At 37.6% G+C, this 16,549-nt stretch overlaps 1 protein-coding gene across 1 annotated transcript in view; it reads left to right on the top strand.

Annotated features, from left to right (window-relative positions):
- Positions 1-16,549, top strand: part of RFX4 (regulatory factor X4) — a 91,384-nt gene that overhangs the window by 54,492 nt on the left and 20,343 nt on the right. Inside the window, exons 11-15 of the mRNA XM_021386770.1 lie at positions 218-362; positions 3,776-3,870; positions 5,281-5,398; positions 12,179-12,298; positions 13,232-13,393. Of these exons, the coding sequence (XP_021242445.1) occupies positions 218-362; positions 3,776-3,870; positions 5,281-5,398; positions 12,179-12,298; positions 13,232-13,393 (640 nt within the window). The remainder of the gene's footprint in view (positions 1-217; positions 363-3,775; positions 3,871-5,280; positions 5,399-12,178; positions 12,299-13,231; positions 13,394-16,549) is intronic.

Below are 16,549 nucleotides of genomic sequence, written 5' to 3'. Positions count from 1 at the left end.
AGCAAAATATTTGCTGTTAGTTGAACAAGGCAAACTGATTTCAGTGTTCACTGTGATAAGACAGCCCTGTAACTTCCATAAGATATCGGTTTGGTGGGTGGGGTTGAATGAGGAGAATCAATTTAGTGAGCCTAGCTAAGGAAGCAGAAAAGGGGATAAAGGTTATTTTTTAACCAAATAAACCATGAACTAATGAATAGATTGGATTGGATTACAGGCATCAAGAACAGTGATCCACAGTGCAGACATCACTTTTCAAATGCTAGAGGACTGGAGGAATGTGGATCTGAATAGCATTACCAAACAAACCCTCTATACTATGGAGGACTCACGGGAGGAGCACAGAAAACTCATCATACAATGTAAGAGATGAACCCTCAAATAAAGCCAGGTGAACTTGGTTTCTTGTTGCAAAAAAAAACAAACCAAAACAAAAAAACTCAGTGAAAGTAATGTTTTTGCAGCCATTGGTTTGCTTAAGATATATAAGGAGACATTTCTCAAAATGTCAGGCAAATATTTTTCAAGGTCTTATATTTTAAGGTGTAGATCTGGGCACTTCTTCATTACAGAATTTCTTTCTAGAATCTAGAACAGCCAGTGGCACAGAACATGCACTAAAATTGAGTGAGAGTTTTTTGCCGTGGACATAGGCAAAGTAAATCTATGCATTAGCCATTGGATCTGATAAAGTCAGTCAACCCTGCTGTAAAATTGTGGAGGAATTGTCTTTTGAATGCTTTTGACAACAAAATGGCTGTGTACTTGAGTCCCTTCTAAATTTTATTTGTAAATAGCTCCATTTTACATGGTATTTTCTTAAAAAAAAAGGAATTTGATGGGGTGCTGCTTTCACCTTGAATTTTTATGAATAAATAAATGTACTATATTAAGCAAGTTAATTAGTTAATTTAGATTCTTTGCAGTATAGTGAAAGGCATGAACTGAAAAGTGACTTTAGAGATGTTGGCAGATATTGGTTTCAGAGTCAAAGATCTTATTTTGCATTTATAAAATTTGATTTGCCTTGTCCAGCAAATGTGGCTGTAAGCTTAGGTTTAACCCTGAGCACACTGAGTTTGTTCCTCCAAGGCACTGGAAGTGACTAGCTTTGTCTTTAGTGTCATTCATAACCTCAGTTCCCTTTGAACCCACCTGTTGTACTGATCTCACTCCTGAGGATCAGTCGTGTCTTATCCAGGACCAGTTTTAAATGGGGATCCATCTGGGTATTATTTGTGGGAGCCCTGCATGGGTACATTTGCTAGTGGGGTGATTCTTTCAGTGTGTGGCTAGAAAGAGGAAGGGTGATACATTCATGTGTACACTGGGCCCTACAAAGTTGACATTGGTTCTTCTCTCACACCCATCTTGTCCCACTATGGTAACACTAAAATTCTTCTCTCATTTTTAAGAACGGGCCTTACGTCCTCTGCTAGCTTTCCAGTGAGATGTGCTTTATTTTTTTACCTGTCCTTCTTAACCCTTGATTCACCTCCTTACATGGTGCTCTTCTGTTCTTAAGAGTCTGAAACTCCACATGGCAACAGGGGAAGTAGCACATTGTGAGACTGGAGTATAGAAGCTTGCTTCATTTTTCTGCCATCTGTTACATACTCAATATCTACCCAGCATCCACCCGTTGGCCAAAAAGTAATGAATTCTCAAAGTTATAATCCCTAGTAGCAGCAACAGTTTTGGCTCTCATTCAGAAAATTCTCACTGTTTAGGAAATATTTTTATACGTGAGCTAAATATTTAAGTATAAACTTCAGTGTCATCAAATCAAATGGAATTTTCCTGAATGCAGATGGATTTGAACAGACATTTTTCCATATTGTCGGTCCATATATTTCAATAAGCAAAAACAGAAATTCCCAGAAACAGTAATTTAATATGCATGTTCAACATGGGATTCCACAAAGATGTCAGATATGTATAGAACTTATCTTAGAACTTTTAGAAATCTTAGAACTTTTTCCTCATCTTTGATGTATATTCTACTTGGCCACATTTCTTCTCAAAGGTTACACTTTATGTGACTCATCACATGCAATAAGCCCTACTTGCGTGTTCCTGACATTAATAACCAAGAAAATACAATTTTTAGCTACTACATCTCAGGGAAAAAAATAATAATAACAAAAAAGTTCATACGTAAAGTTAGTGAGAAACATAGTAAAATCATTGGGTAGATGAGAAGCTACTTCTTGCTCAGATGCAGTCGCTGTCTTTGACCTGGTTTCTTCTTTATTCCCCTTGTTCTCAGATCCCGTTGAAGTATTTTTAACAGTCACTAAAGGCTAAACAGTTACTTTTCTCAAATAGGTCATGGTACATGGTTGCATTGCTCCACAGTTGCAATGCTCCCGCATTGCCAAAGCAGGCAACTGATTTGTTTTTCTACTGTTGCTCCCCTCTTTGCACAGCATGTGAATTACTGCATCTGTTGGCAGTTTCTGTCCAGCCAAATACTCAGATAAGAAGACAACATTTGGAATTCTCTGAGATCTTATCCTGAATAAAGAGAGGCTGCCCATTCAATAAAACAACAAAACAAGATAAAGGTGGCCCAAACATCATTATTTCCCTTCTTCCATGACTAAAGTTTCTGACCACCCAGCCTTTGCAAGTGTAAGTTAAACAGAGTTTTAATCAGGTGCGACACAAATGCTTTCCTGCTTCTCTTGCTGATTCATCATGGGATGCTATTGCTCCATTTAGACCAGGGAGCTCATTCTTTGCTTTAATCTCAGGCAGTCTCTCTGGCTCACTTCTCCAGCCATCACCTCTAAATTTTGTCTCCTCCACCTCCCCCACTATCTGCTTCCTATGGTGGGAAATTCTTCCCCCCTGTTATTTATAATTAAGCATAAATGGAAATACATAGCACATTGAGATCATCCTGTGACACAGCAGGTAGAAAGTATCTTTCTTCTTGATTTACTGGGCCTTTTATTTTAGCTGGGTTGAAGAACAGTTTCTTAAGGTGTGAGAGCTCACGATTGTTTGCCTTTCAGTCATTGATTCTCATAAATAAACTGGAGGCTTGCAGTTTTAAGAGCTGCAGTTGAATTACTTGATTGTTTTTTACTTTCTGTACTTAAATATGAATACACTAACTTGGGAGAGGTTAAAAAGTATTTGGGTCGCTTTTTGAAACTCTTCTTCATAGCATTTTTACATTGGTAGCAATTTGTTTTGCAGAAGTAGAAGTTTATGGAACTTCTTTTTGTGTGTCTGGCATTGCAAATAGATGATTTGCAGCAGTTAAATAATGTTTTTGCAACTAAAGCATTATACAGATGAGAGCACTATCAACAATACTCATCCACTTGACGCTTAAAAGATTCTTTATGTGTTTCTAAATCAATTTCATGCATGACCTTTTCACATCACCAGGGTCAAGGCCTAGCTTCACACTCTTCATAGCAAACACCATAAATGTTTCACTTCCGGGCAACACAGCCGAAGGTTAAATCAAAAGAAGAACTTTAAACAATAGATCCTGATTTGCTCACACTTAAATACCACTTCCAATGACTCTGTCATTTTCAGCAGAAGCAAGATGGAAACCAGGAAAAATTACTGGGTCAGCACCAAGGAAGTTATATTTGTTATGGCTAAGCAATCCATTATTAAAAAAAAAAAAAACCATAGCAAGTTGGTCATGTTATTGGCAGCTTTTTCTATTTTGTTTTTCTTTTGCTCTAAATGGAATTCAAGTACTGAAGTGGGCTGTTTTTGTTTTGTTTTTTTTTGCTTTGTCTGCCAGTGTATCAGGAGTTTGATCACCTTCTGGAGGAGCAGTCCCCCATTGAGTCATACATTGAGTGGCTGGATTCCATGGTGGACAGATGTGTTGTAAAGGTTAGTAAGGAGTAAAGACCTGAGTCACTGGTGTGCTTATGAGCTCTGTTCGGGTCATAGATTATTAGCAAAGACAGAAAAAGAGAAAGCGAAGCAGTGTAGTAAGCAGAAGTAAAGCAGCAGTGGATAAAATGTCACCACCTTTCAGGCACAGTATGAGAACTGCTCACATTCAGAATTCTGGTTCATTCTGCTCTTGTCTGTGCAACTCAAAACATTCAAGAATGGAACAAGGCTAAGATTTTCAGTCAAATCATTATTTCAAAAGTATGGAGAGGTGAGTTCAGAGTCGTTCTAACTATGTAGTGCAAATGAAAATGATAATCTGGCTTGTTCTCTTAAGATTTTAATAAAAGAGATATATAGGCCAGCTAATTCATTTATATGCACTCAAATGCAAAGAGGAATGTCTATGTTATCATTCAGACAAGGACAAATCTATATTGTTTTTTCAGTCAATTTGGGATAACCAGGGCTTGCACTTTATTTTGACTGGATGCAAAAATATCCTAAAAAAATCTTTAAAGAATATTTTCAAAAGTGATCGCGCATCATCATTATGTTATGTAGAGTATGTAACTATATTATGAACAAGCTAACTTCTGTAATCAACTATGCTTTGTATTAGGATGTTCTTTTACAATTTCAACTCTTCATTCCAGATTTCATTTTTAGAGATAGTAAATAAAAATACATGTGTAAATATGCTGCCTTTCTCTCTGCTGAAAAAAATAGATACAAAAAACTACAGGGACTTCCCTAGATTACTTGAAATATTTTGATTGTTTTGGAGTACTTTTCTTCAATTACTAAAATGCAATTTTAAATGCAGACCATAGTTTTCATGAAGAATTTCAAGAAGGAGTTTCATTAGGTAATAGAATGAACCTGATTTGTTAAGCAACATATGACTCTATCAAATAAGTTTTGTGGAGTTGATGCCTGAAGTGTTCTTTCTGGGAAGTATTTTTGCTAGTAAAATGCCTATGCATATTCACAGCAATAAAACCATGAAGGAACAGAAGCTGTAATTGAAATACTAATATACATTTTCAGCATAGATCAAGCACTCTTGATTATAAATTGTTTCCTTGTCTAGGAATGATCATGTAAGTAATAAGGTAAAAATGAAGACTGGGGCTTTTTTGGGCAGTTCTTTCCTCATTTATAAAGGAAAATCAGTCTTAGAGTTGAATGATACTTTTGCTTTCCTCTTTCCAATGGTTGTATATAGTGGCAAGATGGCTTTCTGTGTATGAAAAACAAATTTTTAGGGTTTATTTTAATGTGAGGATAATGGTAAGACATTTTTCAGCTTTAAAAAAGGAAGTTAGATATATGCATCATTCATCTGTATCAAGCAGTGGAAATGAAAGTTTCTCCATGTTAGATGTATCTGTTTTCTTGCAGGTAGCTGCCAAGAGACCAGGCTCTTTGAAGAAAGTAGCTCAGCAGTTCCTCCTGATGTGGTCCTGTTTTGGCACTCGAGTGATTCGGGACATGACTTTGCACAGTGCACCCAGCTTTGGTACATTCATTTTCTTGTAATAATTGGATGGCACAGACAAAAAAAGACTAAACCTTGGCTTGTAGTTTTCATGTGCCCAGGGCTCTTCTGAAAAAAAAAAGTCAAGGCTGCTGAATCATATGGCTGTTTTCCTTCAAGATCTAACCAGAGGAGCTGAAAACATTATTACTTCTGTTAGTTGTAGCTGGAGTTATCAGTCACAAGTCACTGGTAGAGTCAATGATTGGAGCATTCCCTAATGCACTTCTGTGCAAAGTCAGGCAGGTTACCCAAAATACTGCAACAACGTTATGCTAAGAGAAGTGATTTTGTGCCAAAGCAGACAAAAAGCTCATCAGTGAGCCATTTTGCCAGCTTTGCTTTTAAAGGGCATAGCTTTCTAATCTAGACTTTGCAGAGTGAACATATTTCTGTGCCCTATACAGATTGTCTTTCATTCCACCAGAATACAGTCAGGATAGAAAGATGATTGACTGTTGTTTTATAGTGAAAATGCATGCTGTTTTTCCACATGGTTTCGAAAGGAGCTTTGCCTTGAATCCTGGGATACAAACTGCATCAGTTATAAAATCAATTTAAGATCAGTGACTGAAAATGGACTGTTGTGTTATGAGTCTGAGCATTTGCGGTTATTTGCAACCAGAGTTTGAATTAGGGATGTTTTTTGTACATGCATATTTGCCAGGATATATTAAGAGAAGATTAATAATGAATGAACTTATAAAGGCAGTGTATTGAACAACTGTAAAGTTTTCTGCCATCTGCGTTTTAATGTCCTTTATGCCATTAGATGACATTCAGATACCATCAGAAATAGGAGCTCACAGCAGAATCCATATTTATAATTTAATATGAAGCTTATTCCATTAGCTTTTCCATCGTAAAGGATTTTTCAAGCAGCTGTTAGTGAGTCACTGTTAGACATCAGGTTAGCGAGCATCTCCAAGATGATCACAGTTTCCATCTGCTAGATTCTGTTTTCAGCACCAGTATCTTGGTCATATCTATTTTGAACCTCCTCTAGGACTCATTTTCTCCTTGAGTTATTGCAGCTTTTCTTTTGTTGTGGACGTAAAAAGTAGCTGATACTGCTTAACACCGTATACATTCCCACAATGTTCAAAAATCCCTCTGCATGAAGAAATGCTGAATTTTGTGCTCCAGCACTTTGTGCTGCCACACATCTCTCTGTGGACGTAAACCTGAACCTGTGAAATACACCAGCAGCCAACAAATGAAGAAAACGCCTAGTATTAGTAAAGTAGTAAGGTTATGCTACTGAAGTTGTGAAATGCTGACATTGAAGTGTCCTAAAGGATATAATATTGCTACAGAATTGCACATTACAGCATTAGTTTTATTTCTGTTCAAGATAAACTGGTAACCTTATGAAGCATTCTCTGTTTGAAGGCATCAGTCACCAAAGCATCTTTAATCAAACAGAGATTCTGAAAATAGTTATTAGACCGCAGTAGTTGTCTGGAAGTGACTCTCAGCTGTGATTAGTAACAGAAACATCCACGAATTTGCTATACTTCAAGAAAAAGTGAAGACTGAGAATTATTCACTTGTTCGAGTTTAGGACCCACTACGCTATAACATATTAGATCTACCAAAATAACTTACCTGTTCTCTCTCTTATAAATTTGGGTCTTGAATTTCTCCTTTATGAGAACTTTAACAGCTCAGTTTTTTCATTTGTTTATTTTTGTCTTTATAATTCAGTGTGCATAACAAACTGCATACAAACTCATGATTCTCTTTATATGGATGCACATCTTTGAACATGAATTTAATATTCTGTATATAACCACAGTCAGGAAAAATGGTCCTAACTGATGTGTTTTTCACAGGTGTTTGGTGTTATGTGGCACTGAGGGGCATGGTTACTGGGCATGGTGGGGATGGGGTGACGGCTGGACCAGATGATCTTAGTGGCCCTTTCCAACCCTAATGATTCTGTGACTCTATGATTCTATAATTAGAACAGGACCAATAGCAGCTTTTAATTTAGTAGCTGAAACAAGATTTTTTTGAAAAATATCATTAATTCAAGAATCTTTATTTTTAAAAAATTAGAATCAAAGAGAATTCTTTTGCATCTGGCATATTTCACTGCTTAGGCCAGCTACCTGCCTCAGCAGAGTGAGATTTCTGGCCAAAGGACTGGAGGAAGTGCCCACTGGAAGGATTTTCTCATCCTTTCTGTTGAAATCATTCTACTTTGTGGAAACCGCTTAAAAATCTGTTGAACAACAGTGGTCTGCAGCCTGCTAGATGGAGTTCTCTTCTGGAAGTGAGGTGGCAAGCATTGGCTCAGTCCCAGTTCTAAGCCTAATTTAAACAGTGGAGGTGAACCTGCTCAAGCCCAGCTCCAGTGGATGAAGGAGGAGCTCTGAGCCTTTGGGTTTTCAGGGTGGAAACTGAACCTAAATCACCCTCATCCTATCAGGGAAAAGCCTGGGCTAAGTCTACCTTATTTCTTCAAAAATGAACCAAACGTTATTTTGCCACAGACACAAAATTTTAATAGTTTGTACTAATGCTGTTATACTTTCATTGCAAAGACATTTGACACATTGTTCATGAATAAGAGCCACGCAAGTTCCAAGAGAAAAAAAATCTGAATGTAAACAAATGTAAGCTAGAAGTCAGTGACTCTTCTGTGCTTAATTTAATACAGTTCCTTCCAACATTTTACAATAACATATGCATTTAGGTGAGTTCTGTGGAGAGAAACGAAAACATTGGTGCACTCTTTTAAAGACTTACATCTGTATACCTTTGCTCTTAACTTAGATAAAAAGTTTTGCATTTTGATGATATTGTAAATTTACTACATTTACCATTTTAATACATAAGTTTCAGTGGACTGATTTTTACTGATTTTTTCCACTTGAGGCAATAAATAGATGCTTACGGTGTTATTAAGAAAAAAAAGGGAGGTTGTAAAATCATGTGTTAGGTGCTGAGGTCTTTAGGTATGCAGGACACTATATATCTATCTTTGAAATAGATTATATGGAAATTTGATTAGAGGAAGTTGCAATACTGGACTGGCCGGCAGAGAGATTTGATTCGGCAGAGCTTTTACTCACGGTGACACGGGCAGTTGAAACAATCCCTGGCAGAAAAAAGCTCCTCTATCTCCCTCTCCCTTTTTCTCCCTCTCGGCCTCCCTCCCTCCTTCCTGTCTATGCATACCAAAGACACAGTTGGTGGTGATGTTTGGGTAATGCATCCAGCTTATTAAAGTAACTAATTAGTAATAGAAGCTCCATGTGCTGTGATTTTTTCCAGATCAAGACATCTCATTGGTTTTTTTTGCTTCTCACACATAATTGCTGTATCTGTTAATAGTGGATGATATTTACTGTATGTTAGCTTGAGTAATTATTGCCATAATTTCAGTTAACTCCATCTGAAAATTAGAGCCAAATGCTATTTATTATTATAATTGCAGTCTCTTGAACGACTTCTTACCTCTTCCTAAAGCAGTGTAAGGTTTACCAGCCACAGCTGGATCCTTTTCACTGCTTAAAGATATACTTGAAAGAGCTGAACAGTTTAATGTGAAAAACAGTAGCTTGCAAACACAGAATACATTACTGTACGTCGTGCTGAATAGCTATTCACTGTGTCACTGAAATACATGCCCTGATACTGGTTTCAGTCTATAGCTTACATTACTTTTGAATCATTTGGAAATGTAAAAATATTGCATTCATTCAGTATCAACAACTTGTTTGTCTAGCGTCTTTCACGCAAATTCTGGGCTCAGAACCTCTATACAGAGTTTAAAAATACACAGTGGGAGAAATAATAGGGGAGGAAGAGAGAAATTCAAAAGAATGACAAGGGCACTGAGATGTTTTTAAATGCTGCATTCAGTATTGCCAACCCCAAGTCTTCAAAACAGAGCATTAGACTCCCCAATAACAAAGACTTTTTTTTTTTAAATAGCAAATTTTGCATTCTTGTCATTTGCCTGCTAGCATCTGAGTGCTTAGGATTCACACTTGCAAATGTTTTTATGAAACTACAAGCAACTTTCTTTTGATTTCTTATTTAAATGAACGCTGAGCAAAGAGTTTAGTGAGAAACACCAAATATCCTGAGCCTTTTGCCACCACATCAAGTTTGGCAGCATCGAGGCCTGGTTTTCTTACCTTGGAAATGCTCACCAGCAGGAACTGCGCTGAAGTCAGTAAGACTTGGAGCTTGTTAATAATCTGGTTTTCCACTGGAGGAGCTCTGGATCAGTAACAAGGTGATCAGTCAGGTCCACTGTCTTCATAGCACTGCCATATTACATAAGGCTTTATTCAACAAGACTTTTAACCCAGAAGATCTCTAAAATAAAAATTCTGAAGTTATTAGGTGAGGATCTCCACTATTTATCCTTGGAAGGTTTGGGAAACAGGCTACCATTTGGACTTGCATAGATGTGTAAACAAATAAAAAACTGAATGCTTCAAGTTCAAGAAGAGCCAGAGATTTCCTCCTCGTAGCAAAGGTGTTGCAATCATGCATGCCCTTTTTCTCTGCTGCCTTGCCCAAGAACACAAAGGCTCACGTTCTCCCTGTGTGTGCACTCTGCTTGTATCAGGGATGGGAGAAGCCATGCAGGCGTGGAGTAAGAGAAAGAAACACAAAGACGATCAGGCCACAAAGGAAAAGAATGTGCTCCAAGCTGCTTTGAAAGCTGAATTGCCAGCTAGAATTGTATAAGGATATAGGGCTTTTCAAACCACTTCTGCCTTCAACAGCATACTTCACTGCAGAAGCTGGACTAGAGGTAGTTATGCTTCATCGTGCTAAAATCTAGCGTCCCAAGATAAAGCTAACTTTCTGAAGAATAAACCAATCATTATGATACTTAATTGAGTTTGAAACTTGTTGCATCTTTTGTCCATGGAAATATTTTTCCTCAGTATGTATCAATGGAATTTCAAAAGGAACACATCTGGATGATCAGGTGCTTTTTTTTGACTGGCAGGAAGCAATCTCTGTTTCTCAGCTTGTGATTTTTCTCTGGTTTAAATCACAGGCTGCTGGAGCAGCTGTTAATTTAACCTGGCTGCATTCGCACATGTCAGAGTTATCTAACCACTAACATGAGCATGTTTTAATAAATATTCCGTACGAGTTTAAATAAACCTAGGAGCTTTTCAAAAAAGCATTGTGTGATCAAGACCTCTCTGCAGCTATTACAGGTATTGTATGTCATGGAGTCTATTGCATAAACTGACCAAACCCCATTTTGATGCTTGTCAGTCTTCCACTGCAGATGAATGTTATTCCATTCAGAAGGAAACTACACAACGTCCCAAGTCTCGTGCTTTGCTTCTTTAATTTTCAGTTGAAATGCATCTCTGGTCTCTTCTAACACATCTATTTTTGTGGCTATGCGTGCTCTAGGGCAAACATTTCTTCACCAGCCTTGATATGTATCTTTCTTTATACATTATGGAAAGCAACTGCCTTCCCTTCTGTAAAATGAAGCCAGACAAGCGTTTTTAGTAATTTAAAATCTGTTATCCATTTCCCACTTCCTCCTGGTAATCTCCATACCAGTTTCAGTTTGTACTGATTTTTCTTGAACATTGGTGACTAGAGTTCTGTGCAGTATTCCAAGTGAGCTTTCACCAGTGCCTTGTGCAATAATATTAATACTTCCATTTCCACAGAGGCATGTAACTACATTCAGTGCCAACTGCATCAGAGATTAATCAGCTAATTTATCCACAGCTCTGTCATTTGTAATTGAGGAACTTAAGAAAGTTTTTCTATAAATCCCTAAGGATAGAACTTCTTACAGTGTACTAATAAATTTTATTTCTATTACTCTAGTCCATAGCATCTCCCAGTAGTTCCTCCTAGCAACATTAGCAAATTCTCCATCTGTACTCAGATCTTCCGTGAGGATTTGTGGCAGAGAGCTATCAACATAGTCTCTTTTTACTATTAATTTTCAAATTGTTCTTTGACTCCATCCCCCCACATTCTGTTTTGTCTGTACTTTTTAGTACCTTTTTTCATATTCCTGTCATGGCAGTTAAGAAACAGATAGTGTGACAGAAGAGACAGTAGCACAGAAAACAGGCCAAATGTTATATTGTTGATATGATTCAAACTGGTAATTAGGTAAAGATAATGTGGTGGGAGAAGTAAGAGGGAGCAAAACTTGGGCAAAACTCTTTCCTTTAAGATATGCAGAATTGCTGGTGATGTCTCTGTGTCTGACAGATAACGGGTGCCTCATCCAGCCCAGGCAATGCACCGGAGATGCACCACTAGGAGATCTGGAAGGCTGCTCCTACCTTTCTATTGATTAGCTTCTCATTTCTTTGTCCAATGACACAGGTGCTTCAGAAATTTTTTACCAGAACATCACTAAGGCAGCCAATTCAGGAATATATTTCTGACAGAAACTTGTATCTGATGCCGTAGATAATTTCACTTGCAGTATAATTGTCTAAATTGTTCAGTTTTAATGCAGGAAAAGAAAACTCAATATCAAGTCCCAGATCTCAGGTAGGCAGCCTCTTTAACCACAGTAGTTGGTCGGATATGCCTGTGTAAGTGCAGCAGTGAACAGTCCGCTCGTCCCTAGGTTTACTTTGACCTCTTTTACTTTGAGTAACCGACATACTGCAGTGGCAGTGCTATACTGAGGCAGTCCTCCTCAGTGCCTTTTGTGTTGAATCCCCTAATCATTGGTTTAATGAGTGTATTGAGACAGTCAATGGCTTTTCTGTTTGTTCATTTTATTACCAGGGTCTTTTCACCTTATTCACTTGATGTTTGATGACTACGTATTGTACCTGCTAGAATCACTCCATTGTCAGGAGAGAGCTAATGAGCTAATGAGGGCAATGAAAGGAGAAGGAAGCACAGGTGAGTTTGTTCTTTTATTCATCATTTGTTGTTTTATTCCACCGGATTCGCTGTTTTCTAAGTAAGGTTATTTCTTTATCCGCACCTAACCAAGTGAGTCCTATCTAGGAGAGAAATGCTGTTGTTTGGTTCCATCATGATTTGAAATCAGTCATTTGTGAAGGGGCCTCCCAGGTTAATGCATTCGGAAAGAGGCCTACTTCATGGTCTAACTCTGGATATCTGAAATGCTATTCCTAAGTGCAAACTCCGTTCTTCAAATAGAGAACCTTTTACCTCAGTTGATCTGTCTAAGCCACCACTGCATTTCAGTGGGCCCAGTCTTGATTCTCTCTCACCCTATTTTCACACGAAATAAATTCATTCATATTGCTGGATTTGTACCAACCAAAATAAAAGGGAGAGACTGAAGAACTGAGCAAATAAATTTTAAAAAAAAAAAAGCTATAGTTTCTGATACATTTGAATTCTGATTGTCTGTACAGAAGCAAATTCCCAGTCCTGCCCTACTTACTCCACACTGACTTGCCAGAACAGAAGCAAACAGAGACTGCTGCTAGTCTCTCTGCTCAGGGATGCTCCTGATCTACACTGGTTGGTCTTCCTATCTTGCATCTTCCATTAATTTTGGAAAGTTAAATCCCTTTGTTGCAATATGTTACAGGAATAAAAGCCCTAAACTGTCTATGCACGTATTTCTTACCCGTACATCAGGAAGAATAGCACTTTCCTATATGAGATCTTATTAAAATAAACTGGCAATAGTAATACTGAATCTTATTGAAGTGCTTCTTTCAAAGATTTATGTGAGTCCTGCTATGAATTTCATGAAATATATGAAGAACTCCTCACATAGTACTTTTTTTTAGTTTCTCAGTGTTCATTGGCTTCACTTTTAACTGTTTGTTCTGTGATTTTTCTCTCACTCTGCAGCAGAAATACGGGAAGAAATTATCCTGAGTGAACCAGCTCCTCCAACTCCCTCCCCAGTGCCATTCTCCCCAGCTAAATCTGCCACCTCAGTGGAAGTGCCCTCTGCCCCCTCGCCTGTCAGCAACCAGTCCCCAGAGTATGGTGGCATAGCAGCTACAACAGGTAGGCAGGTTTGTGGCAGCTGGATCTGCTTGAAGATGGCTTTTGCACTCAATCACCTAAAACTGAGCTTGAGCACACTACATGCCTGCTTTCGAGAGATGAGAAGCATTCTCAAGCAGAAATTTGTTTAAACTACTGGTTATAGCTTCTTATATCCGAATATTATGTGCAGTTTAACAGGAAATGGATCTGATGCTTGGAATCCTAACAGGAGACCTCAGACCTCAGCAGATCAAAATCTGTTCTGTTGCTGGGGTCATCAAGAGAACCGGCCTGTTGCTGTATTTCCAAATGGTTTTAAAATCAGTTAAATTTATCATATTTCTGGCAATGCCATGAAAATTTTTTCTGAATACTTTTAAGCATCTTCAATGACATTAATGGGAATCAGTCTCTATGGAAAATGTCATATACCTCAAGGAAATATGCAAGTTATTTTAAGGCTTGCTGAGGCTTTCAACATCTTAATTAATAATTAATACCCACTTAGTACCTAGCAGGTAAAATGGGAATTGGATATCTTTTGACATATTTGAGACCCAAACATGCTTAAATATCTGCACAAGTTTCTCTTGGGAATGCTTTTACACATTGTTGGTAACTTTCAACATTAGAAATTAGGAATCGAATGTCTGCAGCCTGCTCCATCCTGTTCTCAGTTGCATTCTCTGTTATCAGAGATCATGAGCTTGTTGTATTGTGGTGGGCCCACAGGCTAAAAAATCTGTGCTTAAAGATATTCAATTTGTGGGTAGGATTACCAGAAAACAGTAAGCACAAAAGTGATGCATACACCTGGCCTGTTGATTGGTCTGTATCAACGGGCAACCATCCCGTGTACCCAAACTTAAAACTCAGTTGTTACCTTTTGGATGTGGACAAGACGGTCCATCTGTTGTATGATCTAAAGGCTGTGTTTTCTTAATTCAGGAAAATCAGAAAGGCAGAAATGTGAATGACTTTCAGAAGACATTCTAGGCAGTAAAATACCAGCTTTGCAGCTCCTTGGTGCAATGGGTATATAATCAGAATATGGAAGCTATCACTTGTGATATACTAGAAAACTTACAAAACCTTCTTAAATGAATGTCAGAAAGTGATGATTTACCACACTGGAGAATTTGGCAGTAGCCAAAGGACTAATAAATCCTTCTGACAAATGTTTTCCTTGTTTTCAAAGGCACCACAGGAAAGCACAATGCATAGTTGTGATGAAAGGCAATTTAAGAACTTTTATCCCTGCACTGAGACTTAAGGTTTTCTCTCTGTTGGAGACTGTACTACATTTAGGAGGGAAATAGAATGATATCACCCCCAGAACAGTTAGACAATACACACATATGATTCCTAAATATGTTAGGTGAGCAGGTCTGCTTTGGATCAGGCAGTGTTTGAGGTGATGTGTATGTCTGAGTCTTGAAATGTCAATTTTGTGACTAACTTGTTCTGTAGACATTGTGGCCCTACAAGAAGATTGTGATGTTGTATCCAGAAGTTACAATGATGCAGAACTCTACCTTAGAAGTAAAAGACTGAAAAGTTGGGAGCTATGTCCTTTCTGGTGGCACTGACAGTGGAAAGCTGAGGGACTTTCCTGTTTAGACTGCAGAGACTGTAACTCTATATGGATATAATAACTATTAACTCAAAGCTTATTCTATATTTAAATAATAGCCTATGTGTCAGCTGTATGAACTTCCACTTTGCATGCCTTTTGGAGCCTCAGATCCAGGCAGGCCTGGGAACTGCATGAATCTTATGTATCCCTCCTGAATGCCATAATTAATCATAGAGTAAAATCATAGAACGGACTCACACAGACATTACAAATGTAATTCCTTTTTGGTTTTGTGTTGCATCTTGTTTTATTATAGTCTATTTTATTCTCTCTCTCTCTCTCTCTCATTTTGCTTGTCCTGTCAAGGCCAAGGTCTGCTGAATTGAAGTTTGAAGCCAAAAAAATAATTACTTGGGTACAATGGTTGAAGGATCTACTACCACAATACAGACAGTAGAACTTGATGTAATTGTTCCCAGAGCAGAACTTCTTAGGCAAGAAAGCTATTTCTAATCATTTTAGCTCTCTGTTTTTTCTAGCTTCTTATTTTTTAGGTTGTTTTAAAACCTTCACTTGAATTGGATTTTATTCTTACGATCTTGTGCAGTCTAATTTTTGCCAGCGTGAAAGCCATTTTTGCCTAGAACAAGCTAAATTTGTCAGTGCAAAGAGCTGTCTGGTTAAGATTAAATACAAGCATATGGCTATTTCCCAGACCTAATTTGGACAATGAGCAATACCTTTATTTCCCATGTTCATCATGTAGATGAACTGATCACCTTTTCAGTTTTCTAACCATTGCACAGTGGAATGCAGGATCCATTCACATAAAGTAATACAACCACGTTTCAACTATTGAAAATCACTATACTTTAAAATGGCAGTGCTGAAGTTGTATTTTTAATACACATACATATAATCAAACTATTAACATATACAGATTTTTGGAACTAGTGTATAGAGTATTTGAGGACAGAAACCTCTGCTCTGGAGAAACATGTTTAAAGGACATTCTACTGATTGTCTTAAACATCTTTCATGAGGTAAATATAAAACTCTGAAAGTGCTTTGTACACGTTGAGAACTAGTCCCATTGGTTACCACTAGCTGTTAGTCCCTAATTTAAAGGGACTCTAAACTTATTTTTTTGCTTGTGACATTAGCAATAAAAGTTAACTATTAAACTTGTATTTTAACCTTATTGCCTTTGCTCAATGGTCAGCACAGAAACAGCAAACCAAACTTTGCCATTACATGTTACTAAGCGAAAGAAAGGTAGATTCTATCTACAGCATTCTGTGTTAGAACATCTGGCATGGCTTAGCTAACATTTTATTTAAAACTTTTAGTTAAGTTACTAGACATTTAAAAGGATAATTAGTCTATCCTTTCTGAATCACAAAGTCCAGATTAATGATTATTCAAACTGCAGCAATATTGTCATAAAAATGATAGCTATATGGCTGACTATACTATTCTCTCTTAAAGCTCCTTTGAAAGCTGTGATTACTCATTTGCTAATGCAATGTTATTTGGACAGCCTGAAATGAATTCTGAATCGTAGCTACTTTCTAACACATTAGTAAACTGATGTATGC

Source organism: Numida meleagris, chromosome 1, assembly GCF_002078875.1.
Source record: "Numida meleagris isolate 19003 breed g44 Domestic line chromosome 1, NumMel1.0, whole genome shotgun sequence".
Lineage (NCBI taxonomy): Eukaryota > Metazoa > Chordata > Aves > Galliformes > Numididae > Numida > Numida meleagris.
The sequence above is the reverse complement of the archived record's forward strand: the minus strand, read 5'-3'. Positions and strand labels throughout refer to the sequence as shown.